The sequence below is a fragment of the Diospyros lotus genome, chromosome 1, assembly GCF_014633365.1.
Source record: "Diospyros lotus cultivar Yz01 chromosome 1, ASM1463336v1, whole genome shotgun sequence".
In the NCBI taxonomy this organism is placed as follows: Eukaryota; Viridiplantae; Streptophyta; class Magnoliopsida; order Ericales; family Ebenaceae; genus Diospyros; species Diospyros lotus.
Window position 1 is genome coordinate 28656195 of NC_068338.1, and position 13268 is coordinate 28669462.

Consider the following 13268-nt stretch of genomic DNA (forward strand, 5'->3'; position numbering starts at 1 on the left):
ACACGATTATACACGTTTAAAACTAAATAACACGTTTAACAAGTGACATTGCACGATTCGTTTAAATTAAACGGGTTAAATAGGTTAACAGGTGATACGACACGACACGACATTTTTAGTTAAACGGGTTAAATGGGTCATGTTACACGTTTAATAAACGTGTTGTGTTCGGGTTTAAGGAATTTGACACGATTATTAAACGAGTCGTGTTCAGGTTAGCCTGACACGTGTTATACGTGTGTTTCAACATGACACGATTATGACCCGCTAACACGAATTGACACCCCTAGAGACAAGGAGTATTTATGTTATTTATGGACATTATATAATCTAAAATATACATAAATGATGCACAAATATCAATATTCAAAGTTAAAAGATTGGTAGATTTTGTTCTAAGAAGACTCATTAAGGCCACTATTAAATGAACAAGTCAACAGCCAGTCAACAGTGCAAAGTTATCCTCGATCACCAAAAATTTATTCGAAGAATATTAACTTTAAAATACGACAAATTAATAGAAGATCAAATAACACATCAAATAATGAACCAAACATGTAACAAAATCACTTTTTATAACGTATTTCTACAAATATTTGAATATTTACAAATATAATGAATTAATTATTATCATGCATCGGTAGTCTTCAATTGTTGGGTCTGGATCCCCCAATTGATGTGATGCATTAATATATTATTGCTTTCTCCATTCGGGTTGTTGGAATTAATCATCCAGAGTCTACATGTAATGTTGTCGAGCCGTCACATCCAACCAATCTTCTCAGAAAAGTAAACTCCAATGGCACCGAATGCAAAACTGATCTGGACGTTAAACCCAAAACCTGGGAATGAATTAATTAAGCAATCTGCAACCAGGTGGGGGACATCTTGGCGGCCAACTTGAGATGATTCTGGATGGGCGTCAAGTTCAGATCTAGAGACAGAGCTCTTCTCTTGCTGCCGCTACTGCTAATAGTATTATCCGTCGCCGGTACAATCTCCGCCGATTGGGTGCTGGTGGTAGCACTGCTGACGCTGACGGCGGAGGCGCGGTGGCGCCTCATGTGGCCGCCGAGGGCTTGGCCGATGCCGAACTCGAGGCCGCAGTGGGGGCACTCGTGGGTCTTGGGCTTAGGCGGGGAGCTTGGCTTCTGGACGTGGAGGTGGTTTCCGGCGCCCGCCATGAGCCGGGGCTTCTTGTGGCTGGCCCTGTGGCCTCCCAGAGCTTGGAACGACGAAAACTCCCGGTTACAAGTCTTGCAGGTGAAGAGCCGGCGGGCCGGCGGCGCAGTTTTGCCGATACGAGACAGCAGCATGAGGGAGTTGGCCATCGCCAGCGTCTCCACCTGATGACCTCCATCTTCTCTGCTTCTCTTCATCATCAACACCGTCATGGCTTTGAATAAGGGAAAATTATATATATATATGTTATATACTGCTTCCAGTGGAAGAAATTAAGCAGATTTGGCTTCTTGATCTGTTTCCTGGGGTTCAAGAAATGAAGCGTGGAGTTATGGCGGTGGGATGGGAAGGAAAATGGTGTTGGTGTGTGTGTGTATATATAAAGAGAAGTAGGGAATAATTAATTAATTAATTATATTGGTGGAAAAATAACGGGTAGCTAGCAAGGTGATTAGTTGGAGTCGGTTGGTGGAGAATAGTGGGTGCATTCCCTAGCTAGCTAGTACTCCTTTAGCTAGGAGGAGCAGGAATAATCGCCTGAGATACGTACGACAAAGACTGCTGCTGCGAAGGAAAGTCCATTTGTTTGACAGTTTTTACAACTTTTGCTCTCTCTCTCTCTCTCTCTTGAAGTTTCTCGGATTCTAAAGTTCTGTTCGTGCCTAGCTAGCTATATATATATATATGAATGGAGTTGCGTTTAATTTTTCAAATTTATCGAATTGACCTATTAAAAAACTGAACCACAACCAATCATCAATATTCAATACCCATGCCATGCCGTGCAGGAGGATTTTTTAAAGAAATTATATTATTATTTTAATTATTATAAAAAAAAAAAGTTATTATAATCAATGAGATTGGTTCTGTTGCAATTAAATAATAATTAATTACTGGACAGGACACACCCAGACCCACCAGGGAGAGGGACCCCCCCCCTCGTGTTCGTGTGCATGTTCATATACTTATATATGCATGCTCTCTGTGGCGGCATTTTGATTTGATTTTTTGAAAGAATGCAATTGTTGTAGTTTCTTCGAAACTCAGACGTGACATGATTCGCATAATAAGAGCACTTTCGTAGCTAGATGCGATATGCGCGTGAGAGTGAGACAGATCAATTATTAACTGTTGGTCAAAAACTGGGTTGTAAGTTGTAACCCACCCCCCAAAGTGAAAGAAAGCGTTTGGTCTTGGGATATTTAAGGTATGTAGTAATTAATGACTGAGCACAAATTCCAACACGAAGGACTTAATGGACAGCCCATTCCCCTTCCCCTTTCCTTGCTGCAACGTAGTTTTCCATTTTTGGGGCGAAAGTTTAGTTTGGGATTTTGACCAAGACCCACTCAAACACTAAAATTGGAATTGCAAAGAAGCTTCCGAAGCCCATGCCAATTTTACGAGGCAATTACACTCTCATTGCCAAATACTTGACAGTTTTTGTACATTAAATAATACAAGTCATATTTTTTAATTGTTAAAGAAATATATCTTATGTATTAAGTAAGTCTTTATTTTATGAAAAAAGAAATGGTGAATGAAGGAAGGAAGGAGGGAGGGAGATGGTTTTCTATATATGATATTTAACCATTCAAAGGGATGATAAAATTGTACATTAGAAATCTGAATATAAAAGGTGCATGACTGCGTGACCTTAATTGTAATCGCAAAATTGCAATGCAAACTGAAAAATAAAAATTAAATTGCTGTAGATTTTAAAGACTTGCCCTCAGCCCCTAAATGGCTATTAAATTTTGTGGAGATTATTATTCAAATCTCTTTTGCTCTTCTGCAACAGCTACAGTCGAATTTATCCATCCATTCTATATATTAAATATATGTACAAGTCAGATTTAATTAGTGTGCAAACTCATATTAAAATTGAATTAATTTCACACTCTTTCCTTTAATTACTACGTACGGTTGCACGAGGGAGGGAGCATCCCAGGTTGTTCCCACGATCAATTCATTTTCGTCAATACAGGTGACTAAGAATCCGTCAATTGGGTCCTAATTTGATTTGCCTTTCAAATTTACGCCTGCTTTGATATCTAAGTCGCCCAATAATTTTGGAGTGGTTTATAGACTTTGTAAAGGTATTGTAAATGTTATATCTTTAATTGCCTCACCTTTTTAGATCTTTTTGAAACTTTTGATTTTTGTTTCGTGATAGGGATCACGAAGAGAATTAGTCAATCTCGCCCATGTTGCAGAAAATTAATTAGATGATTCTTCTTGATTTTTTAAGAGAGTGTTTGTTAAAATGAGTAAGATAAAAGGTATCGAGATAAGGTTTGAATGTTTTCTAGAACAAAATATGGAATGGTCAAGATAAGGCTGGAAAATATTCTAAAATTTTTATCAAACTGTTTGTTAATTTTTTTGAAATCCATTAATAATTGTATTTTTTCTTCTATGTATTTGTTAATGCATATGATAAACACTAAAATTAGAGTTTTTTTAATCAAAATATCTCTATTATCAAATTCATTCAAAATTATTTGTTAACATCAATAACAATTTTACAATTAAAATAATATTTTATGATTAATATGAATTGTCAAAAATATAAAAATTAAATTAAAAATAATATTTTATTTTCTAAATCCATGTTTGAAAATATATTTAAAAAGAGTTGAAAAGTAGAAAAAATTATTGTTGGAATTACAATAATTCCACCTAGATAATTAAAAATGGTTAAAACATATTTCATAGTAGATAATAAAATATAAAATTGAATAAAATAATTTAAAAATTGGTGAAAGGAATTGTATTAGTTAATAAAATATATATAAAGAGAGAAATTTAAATTTTAAAAATTGGTGAAAGAAATAATGTTATTTAAATTTTAAAAATTATCAAAATATATAGTAATTTAAAAATATATTAAATAATATTAATTATAAGTCTTAAATGAACAAGTTCTCTTAATAAATTTAAGATTTTAAAATATATTAAATGACAATAACTATTCTATAGAGGGCATATAGGTAATTGAGGTTTATCTACAAAATGTCAAATAAATTTATTTAAAATGGGAGGTCAGATAAATTTATCTTAAAACAAGAGATAAGAGATCAAGGGAGGATTTTTTCGAAAATGATCAAATAAGTTTAACAAACATGTTGAAAATACTAATTAAACATCTAAAATACTTCCCATATATGATATTTTCTCCTTCTTATATTGGTTAACAAATACGTCTAAGTGAATTGAATTAGAATTATCAAATAGCTATAAAACATGTGCCACAAAAGACACTTGGAACGTCTATCCTTATGTTTCTTCATATTAGACTTTAAATTTTATTTTGTCTCTAAAATTATAGAAATGATCTCATGTTAATTAGGGCTTATCTTATTGTGATTACTTGCCAATGAGAGCTTATTAGTTAAGCGTTTCAACACCTCTTTATACTTGAATATTGCTTTGTCAAGATTGTATGTAACCTAGCCTAGAACATACTTTGGTGCCCATCTTATACTTGGAATATTACTTTTGTTCAACTTGCTTTTTTAATTTTTTGGGCAATTCAAAAGCGTGTTTCGCTTGGGATTCTGTTTTTTCGTTGCAATAATAATATTTCTGGTCAACTCGTGCATTGACCAAGTGTTTTTATCGTGACTTTGGTGTGGGAATTTTTTATTTTCTTAAACATCACCCATGGGCCTTTTGAACACAAGGTAGGTATATTGATTGTATACTTTTTAAATTTTAGAATTTTTTATTTAAATATTTTTGGACCTTATGTTTTGTCAAATTTTTTTTTGAATTTTTGAAATTAGCTATGATACTTTTTTGTTACTAACTGTTAAGAAAATGAATTGTACACTAACTGAACTTTGAGTGTTTAATTAGGAGGCCAAACATCCCTTAAATTTATTTTCTTACTGGATCAGTCATTAAACTTTTTGAAAATAGCAAAGGATATATATAATCTTAACTTAAATGACTTTAATTAACATTGTTTCTTACATATGAGGTATATATCTTGTTCATTTTGGAAAAGTTTATGAACTAATTAGGCAAAAAATAAATATTAAGGATTGTTGAGAATAAATATATATAGAGAGAGTTCAAAGGGTGTATAATCAATTTATTTAATATTTTCTTAATAATAAAGAGGGTGTTATAGTTAATTCAAAAAAATTAAAGACCAACTTGATAAAATATAAAATTAAGAGAGTACCTGAGCCAATAGCCTAAAATTTAGTGAATATAATGGAAAAGTAACCTTAGAATACAATAATTGACCAATTTTGACCGCCGCCTTTTGATTGGCATTTTTGTATACACGGCTGCTGATGCCGTGCGTTGGATTAGATTAGAGTTTGAGAATGTTGAAAAATATTGGTGTATAAAAATAATGTAGGTTCTAGGAAACTTGGGATATGATTGATCAGCAACCAATAGTTATTGCCTTAATTTATTCTAGAGGATGAATTTTTAAAATCATGTTCGTAGCGTCCGGACAACGTTTATGCTGCATTTTTCTTGCTAGAGAGAAACTTTATATATAAAAAAAAAAAAAATCATGGGGACCTTATGGATTATTTGAAATCGTGTTTGTGTTTTAAGTCATGATCATGAAACTCGTGTTTTTGTCGTAGGACCTTAGGTTGCAATTATCTTTTTAGTGATGGCTAAATTAGATTGGAATTATATTTCATATATAAGAACCATAAAATTAATAAAAAGAGAATACGAGAGAATATATTAAAGAGAACTCCTCATAACTCTTCTCTGGTATTAAGAAAATTGAGAATGTATGGAATTAATGACAATTGAGGAGAAAATGCCTATTTATGACATATGAAATATTATTATATATCCGTCATTGTGTGCGAAATTAGACATTAGACAAGTCTGCCCCATAGTCAAAGAGCCTAATTGGAATTGCTAGCTAGGATATGCTTCCCTAGGCTATGCTTTTAAATTTCGACTGCGTTAATTGGACGTAGCTAGCAAGCAAGAATTATATGTGTGCATCCCAAAGTCAACATTTCAGTCACTTGGAAACTGAATCTTGCTTACTTTTATATATCAACTCATTTGCTTGCATGAACCTGTAATGGAAAAGTAAAGAAAATGCATTTTCTTGGTTGCTAGTTGGTAGAATATTAGAGCTAATTAAGTTTTGAATGGTTAAGAGGACATTAATCCATAAGGTTAATTAGGATTTAAGGTTGTGTTTAAATCTAGTGAATTAAGTAGACTTTTAAAACACTAGTTAGGATTTTTCGAGATGGTTCATGAAAGGGTTTTTAAATACTGAAGTTAGAGAGTGGAAAAGTCTAATGGTCGGAGATGAAAAGTAAAGGAAAGTGTGCAATCAAACTCAGAGTTTTCCTTGATATGGCCACATTAAGATCTTATCTAGTTAGGTAAGATATATATATTCTGATTAGTAAACTTTATCTCTTAAGATTAAGATAATCCAATCTATAGTGATAATGATCAAATTCCTAGAAACTACCATAATTTGAATATCCAATCTAGTGATGAGATAATCATCTGTTATTGTCACGTACGTAAGTGAGTGATACAGACAGACACGGCTAAGATTTGTAATAATAATACAATTATATATTGCCGTCTAGGCATTATTATGTTATTTCGTGGGTATTTCCACACTTAAAACCACGTACCCATTCATTAAAGTGGCTTCAACAACTCTTCGCTGATGCTGTTGGCTTAGAAAGAAAGAAAGAAAGCATCTACTTTTCCAGGCTTCTCTGTGTGTGCTGCACGAGGCAGCGTTATCTACTCTATTGGAAGGCATAAGCGATGACGCCAAGGGAAGCGTGATCCGCAAGCGACTTGCGAGAGAGGCGGTTGCGGCGGCGTCTTCTAATTAAAAGAAAAGATTTAACTGTCACGGAACACGTCATAATAAATTAAGGTGGTCCTGTGCAAGTGGCAAAACCTTGATTAGGAAATGACGAAGCAATCTATGGATATGCTCATCGATCGGTGTTGCTTCGTCTAATTACTTACTTGTGCAGCCGCCCCGGCGGCCCCAAGGTCAACCCAAGATCGAGGATATCATCAATTTGGACCTCGGCACCCAAATTGTACCCCCGATCGAAGCACCTTTACCACTACTTCCATTTCCCATGCTTGCTATGTTCGCCCTATTTTCTTTCACTATCATAAAAAATATTTAGATGATAGATGAAGTATATATAAATCTTTAAACAATTTCATATCCTTAATCACCTTGTGTGGCCTTAAATTGCACACTTGTAATACATAGATACGTGGGAGGTGAATAATTTAATATTTTATATTAAACAGCACACTCATATGAGCAAATCATGATAGTAAATTCAAAGTTGGTCAACATATATATATATATAGGACTAGGGGTATACATAATTTGTTCTATTTGCTTGTGTCCCTAATTGTATATTTAAGAATAATTTATTATAATTAGAGACACATTAAATGATTTACAGACACTTACATTTTAGAGGCATTTAGTAATTTTTGTCTCTAAAATTAATTATATTTTACTCTAATTATTTGCAAATCTTTTGTAGGGACTGTAATACTATTGGTCTCACTCAAACCAAGTATTATAACTCAGTATACGCAAATTCAAGGACTGAATATATAATGGCATTTCATGTAGTGGTGTTTATGGTGCGGTTTGACATTATACCAAACCAACGGTTTGGTTTGGTCCGCAAAACCGCACTGCAAATTGTGGTGAGGTCTGGTGCGGTTTCACGGTCTGATGCAATATCGATCAAAGGCAGATGTTTGGCCAAAAAAAGCACCAAATGCGGTTTGCACCTCTTAACAGACCGAGCGGTTTGTTTTTGTGATTTGAGAAACAAGAAACCCTAATATGCCAGCAACCAAACTCATAGAATAGTCACTCAGAACCTAATAGAGCAGTAAATGAGAGAACTTACAGTGGTAGTGAGCGAGAACGAGAGAGAGGCAAGGGCGTTGGATAGCCTGCACAATAGCGACTGCTGGCCACAGAGCTGTCCGAAGTCAACGACCATAAAACGGATCAAGAATGGAGGGTCTAAGAGCGAGCAAGAGAGAGGTCGAAGTGCAATGAACCAAAGCTAAGAACGACAAAGAGGCAAAGGGAGCGCCGCAGCGACTAGACCACCAACAGAGAGCGAGATGCAATGAGTGAGCTACCATTTGCTGCATCGTTGTGGATGGTGACAGTGGGGGGAGGTAGAGATATCGGCAGTGGAGCTCGTGACGATGTGAGGCAGTGGTAGCGAGAGTGAGGCTTAGGGTTAGGGTTTGATTGGGGGGAAATGGGAGAGAGAGGAGAGGAAAAGCCAAAGACCGCCTGCCCCTTTTTATATTTATAATATCTAAATTATATATTTTTTAAAAATTATATATTATATATGCGGGCGGTTCGGTTTAAACTGAACCGCCGGTCTGCCAAACCGTGAACCGTGCGGTTTGGCAGTTTTTCAAACCAAACCAGACCGCTACTTCAAAAAAATCGGTCGGTTCAGTCCAATCCGATTCGGTTCTGCCGGAATCGCGGTCTGGCGATTTTTCTGAACACTCCTAATTTCATGTTAGTTTAACCCACGATACTTGAATCCCATTTAGACCAAATATCTTTATTTTTTTTGTACTGCAAATTGAATAAAGATAATATAATGAAATTACAATAATTACTTCATTTTATCAATAATGCTAAATGAGGCAAACCCCATCTAAATACCTAATATCATAGCTCAAGACTCAAAAAATCACCAATATACACTAGAACACCATATGCCTATGAGATTGTCAACTTAAAGGTATAGTAGGAGAATTCCTTAATTTGCTTGTTACCTACTATTATTAAGAAAAATATATCTTCCTCTCTTATTTAAGCATTAAAGAGTCTTTAATTTTAGATATACAACTCTTATGTAATTGTTAGGCCAATGATTAGACGTCTAACAGCGATTCTCAATCTCAACTCCAAATGCTCAATAATCAACCATTTCTCCAAGTCTATTATTAGCTAGAGAATCATAATACTTAGTAGTAACATAATGTTATTTAGAGATACAAAACAGGTGAGGCCACTAATTACGAGTCATGTCGTGTTAGCTCGGTTGGACTCATGAGAATTTAAACTAGCAGAACCTAGGCTTGTGAGCTGGCCAATTTTGGCCCTTTTTTATTTGAAAAAAGTATAATATATAGAAAACAAATCAAAATATATAGAACAAAATGATTCATGGTTACTGAAAACATAAAAATGTTATGATATATTATATTTTCATAACTACTAGAACTATATATGATTATTACATAAAATATAAAATGTTAATTAAAAAATATACTGAATATATCAAAAGGGTTGAACTGCACGCAATCGCTCTAAATAGGATCAATTGAAAACAACAATTCTGTTGGATTTAATTATAACATTAATTCTGATAACAACTATCTTAAAAGTTAAAATATGACTAGTTTACAATCATTTTGTAGTCACCAGCTATGTGGCTAAATAAATAAATTGATGTAGATATACAACATATATTGATTTTAATTTTAAGGTAAATTTATTTTAATAAAAAATGAGCTTGTAATCAAGCTCACGAATTGTTGGTTTGGCCCAACTAGTCAAACTACTGGTTGGTCCGAGTCAGATTAAACTAGCTTGTTTCACATCTTCAGGAAGGGGTCAAATTGGTGGTGAATATTAATGTCAGTAAAACATTCAAATTGAAAAGCAAAAAAAAAAAAAAAAAAATTAAAACAAGTTTTTTGTTTTGTTCAAAATTTTGAAAAAGAAAATAAAAAATTGGAAACAAAAGTGTAATCAAATGAGCCCTTAGATTTTTGATTAAATACTAAATAAGTTATTATACTTTGACTTAATAATTAAAGTGATCATTGTCGTTTAATAATTAAAATTATTGTACTTCTAGATCTGAGTCACGATAGTCATTATAATAAATGTCACCCTAATAGTATCTAACAAACATTTTAATTTTATTTAATAACATTAACTTTAGGGTTCTTAAGCTAGCTATGAGACAATTGCAAGCATATGAGATTCCTCAAATCTTGATTTGGTGATCGATTTGAGTGTTTGCAATTGTGTTTGATTCTTTGAATTTAGATTTGAGTGTTGCTATTGCATGCAATTTTTTGAATTTGGGGTTGGAATTGGATGTGTTTGAGAGTGTGTGAATTATTTTAATTGGAGATAGATAGAGTTAATATCACTAATAAAATTAAAATACAAAATGACATTAAGGCAACGTATACTAAAATGACTAACATAACCCCGTTTCTAATTACGTACGTTGGCTTAATTGAAAAACAATCTTAAAGTTGCATTAACAATGCTATAAGAAAAAAAAAAAAAGTGGCATTAATAATAAAATTATGATTAATGGAACAGAAATTAAGGTAAATAATACCACAAATTAATTTTATATAATAATATAAGAAATGTAATTGATACTTAATTAGGACAAATATTACAACGAGTTATACATCAATCAAAATAAAAATACAAAATGTTTAAAGTTGTAATATTCGAATATATATCGACAAAAGGAAATGGATTAATTAATAATAATCTTCTTCGCATTTGAGGCATTGCTTTCTCCATCGGATTTGTCCTAAGTCATGGATCGAGTTCGAGGGTGTCCGTACGTGGATTAATGTTGTTGATCGTCTCGACTGACCAGCTGATCAGTTGGCTTGCACTTCGCAGTTGTTTTCCGCATTCTGGAGCTGCTTAATTAGATCGAGCACGTTACGGATCGTCGTTCTCTGTAACTGATTTTTTTGTTTCTTCTCTGACTCCAATTAGTTCTTCTTGGCATGCAAGAATCAGCCCTTCCAGGACACAGCCCGAATATCTATTCCGATGCCACTGTAAACAACAATGAATGAAGATAGATAGATGATATCTGCAGCTGCAAGGCACCAAATTCGGATCGATGCGAAACTGTTGGCAAATTAACCCCAAACTTGAGAATCATCAATCATTAAGCGATCTGCAGCCACGGGGCGGCCTTGACCAAGTTGAGATCATTCTCGTAGGGCGTCAAGTTCAGGTCCAGAGACAGAACTCTCTTCTTGTTGCTGCTGCAGCTAATCGTAGTCTTATCGAATATCTCCGCCGCCGACTGGCTGCTGGTGACAGTGCTGCTGTCGCTGACGGCGGGGGCGCGGTGGCGCCTCATGTGCCCACCGAGGGCCTGGCCGATGGTGAAGTTTAGGCCGCAGATGGAGCACTCGTGGGTCTTGGGCTTAGGCGGCGAGCTGGGCGTTTGGACGTGGAGGTGGTCGCCGCATATCAGCCGGCTGGGCTTCTTATGGCTGGCTCTGTGGCCTCCCAGAGCTTGGAACGACGAGAACTCCCGGTTACATGTCTTGCAGGTGAAAACCCGGCTGGCCGGTAGCGCTGCGGACTTGCCGACCCTAGACAGCAGCATGAGGCAGTTGGCCATGGCCAGCGCCTCCACCTGATGATCTCCGTCTTCTCTGCTTCTCTTCATCATTATCCTTGATGATATCAGATGAGACTGGAAGTATCTGATAATTGGGTTAAAATGTATTTATAAAGCAGGTATCTGTGGTTTCTTGCTGAAAAAGAAATGAAGCGTTGAGTTGTTGCAAATGGATTCGATCAGTACATATATATAGCTAGGTATACAGAGAGAGAGAGAGAGAGAGAGAGAGAGTCAGTAGAATATAGCCGTCAGGAGCAGGAATGGGATGATGTATGCGATGGCGTCACCGCCTTGAGCGAGGCAACTGCCACTGGGGGGAGCTCCATTTGCTTGACACTTCTAGAAGTCTTCGCTTTTCCAAATTTTGATTCGGATGTCCCAGGCCCGGTGTTGATGTGAAAAGAGTAAGTTCCTGGCGGGTGAGTGAGACTGGCAACGCAATTATTAATTACCAGACCCCCGCCGGTCAACTACGGACACCCAACTGACCTAGCTGCATGCGCTTACCACTTCCCTTCCAAATCTAAACTAAAACTGTTTCCAATTCAGTATTTATCAAAATAATAATAATAATATAATAATAATAATAATAAAATAGTAATAGAAAAAGCAAATTACACCTACTCCACTTAAAATTTGATATAAAAAATTACATTGACTATTCATATTTTCCAAAAAAGTCATGTGTCGTCACCCCATGAGATTAGCTTAAATCTAAATGGAATATACCCTATTTTTCTATGTACAAATTGTTTGAATGAACGAGATCATAGATTACTCTTTGTTGCAATTAATTAGTGAAGGGCCGTAGATTTTGACGGAAAATATATAGTGGCAATATTTAACCGATTAATTACCCTATTTTGCTTTTGGTGGGAGCTAGCAAGCGCCCATGGTCATGGTATAACTGTCCCCATGAAAATGAATGATAATAATATATAGTAAGGTCACTAGTAGTAAGTAATTAATTAATACATACATATATATATAATTATGTAGAATCTTCCGCATTAATCTACGCGGCTTGGCCTGAGACTGGGAGGCAACTGAATGCAATCGCTGACCCGCTTTGACTGCCTTTTGGCATTTCTATTTCCATGGAAGCGCGCTTCTTGTGGGTTGGTGGGAATTGGGATTTGATAGAATAGATTCCGGGTTGAAACTTCACTTAATGCATGTTGGAAAATTTGTGCTTCAAATGAAACTTCTGGGAAACTTGCACATGAGCGGACAAATACTGTTTTGTTTTTTATTAATATATTTCCTATTTCAAAATATTAAAAATTTAAAACTAATTAAAGACAATATTAGGTGGAGAACCCACCCAAACTAGATATAGTTCGAGGCTGTTAGGCTTAGCGATTTGACAGCGTATAAGTCATTATAAGAGCTAATCCGCTACTGTGTGTTTGATGGTTAAGTGTTTGGCTGAGCATTTCAACTTATACACTACTCTACTGAAAAGCTACTATAACAGCTAAGCCAAATAGCCTCTTCATCGTTTTAATATAAAATGGTGTTTAAGTCTAATCTAAAATAATAATTATACGGCGTGAAATGTTTAATGCATGATCATGACTTTAACAAATATAAAAATTTTTAAAAATCAAGACGAAAACATATTCA

At 35.0% G+C, this 13268-nt stretch overlaps 2 protein-coding genes across 2 annotated transcripts; both read right to left on the reverse strand.

The window, feature by feature from the left end:
- Positions 1-556: 556 nt before the first annotated feature.
- On the reverse strand, positions 557-1747 carry LOC127811630 (zinc finger protein ZAT12-like). Its single transcript, XM_052351657.1, has one exon. It carries the CDS (start codon positions 1392-1394, stop codon positions 858-860), a length of 537 nt encoding a protein of 178 aa, XP_052207617.1. The 5' UTR covers positions 1395-1747; the 3' UTR covers positions 557-857.
- Positions 1748-10608: 8861 nt separating this feature from the next.
- Positions 10609-11811, reverse strand: LOC127798021 (zinc finger protein ZAT8-like). Its single transcript, XM_052331297.1, has one exon. It carries the CDS (start codon positions 11688-11690, stop codon positions 11175-11177), a length of 516 nt encoding a protein of 171 aa, XP_052187257.1. The 5' UTR covers positions 11691-11811; the 3' UTR covers positions 10609-11174.
- Positions 11812-13268: the final 1457 nt, after the last annotated feature.

Coding starts and splice junctions, on each gene's coding strand:
- LOC127811630 (XM_052351657.1), bottom strand. CDS start 1,394: ATGACGGTGTTGATGATGAAGAGAAGCAGAGAAGATGGAGGTCATCAG.
- LOC127798021 (XM_052331297.1), bottom strand. CDS start 11,690: ATGATGAAGAGAAGCAGAGAAGACGGAGATCATCAGGTGGAGGCGCTG.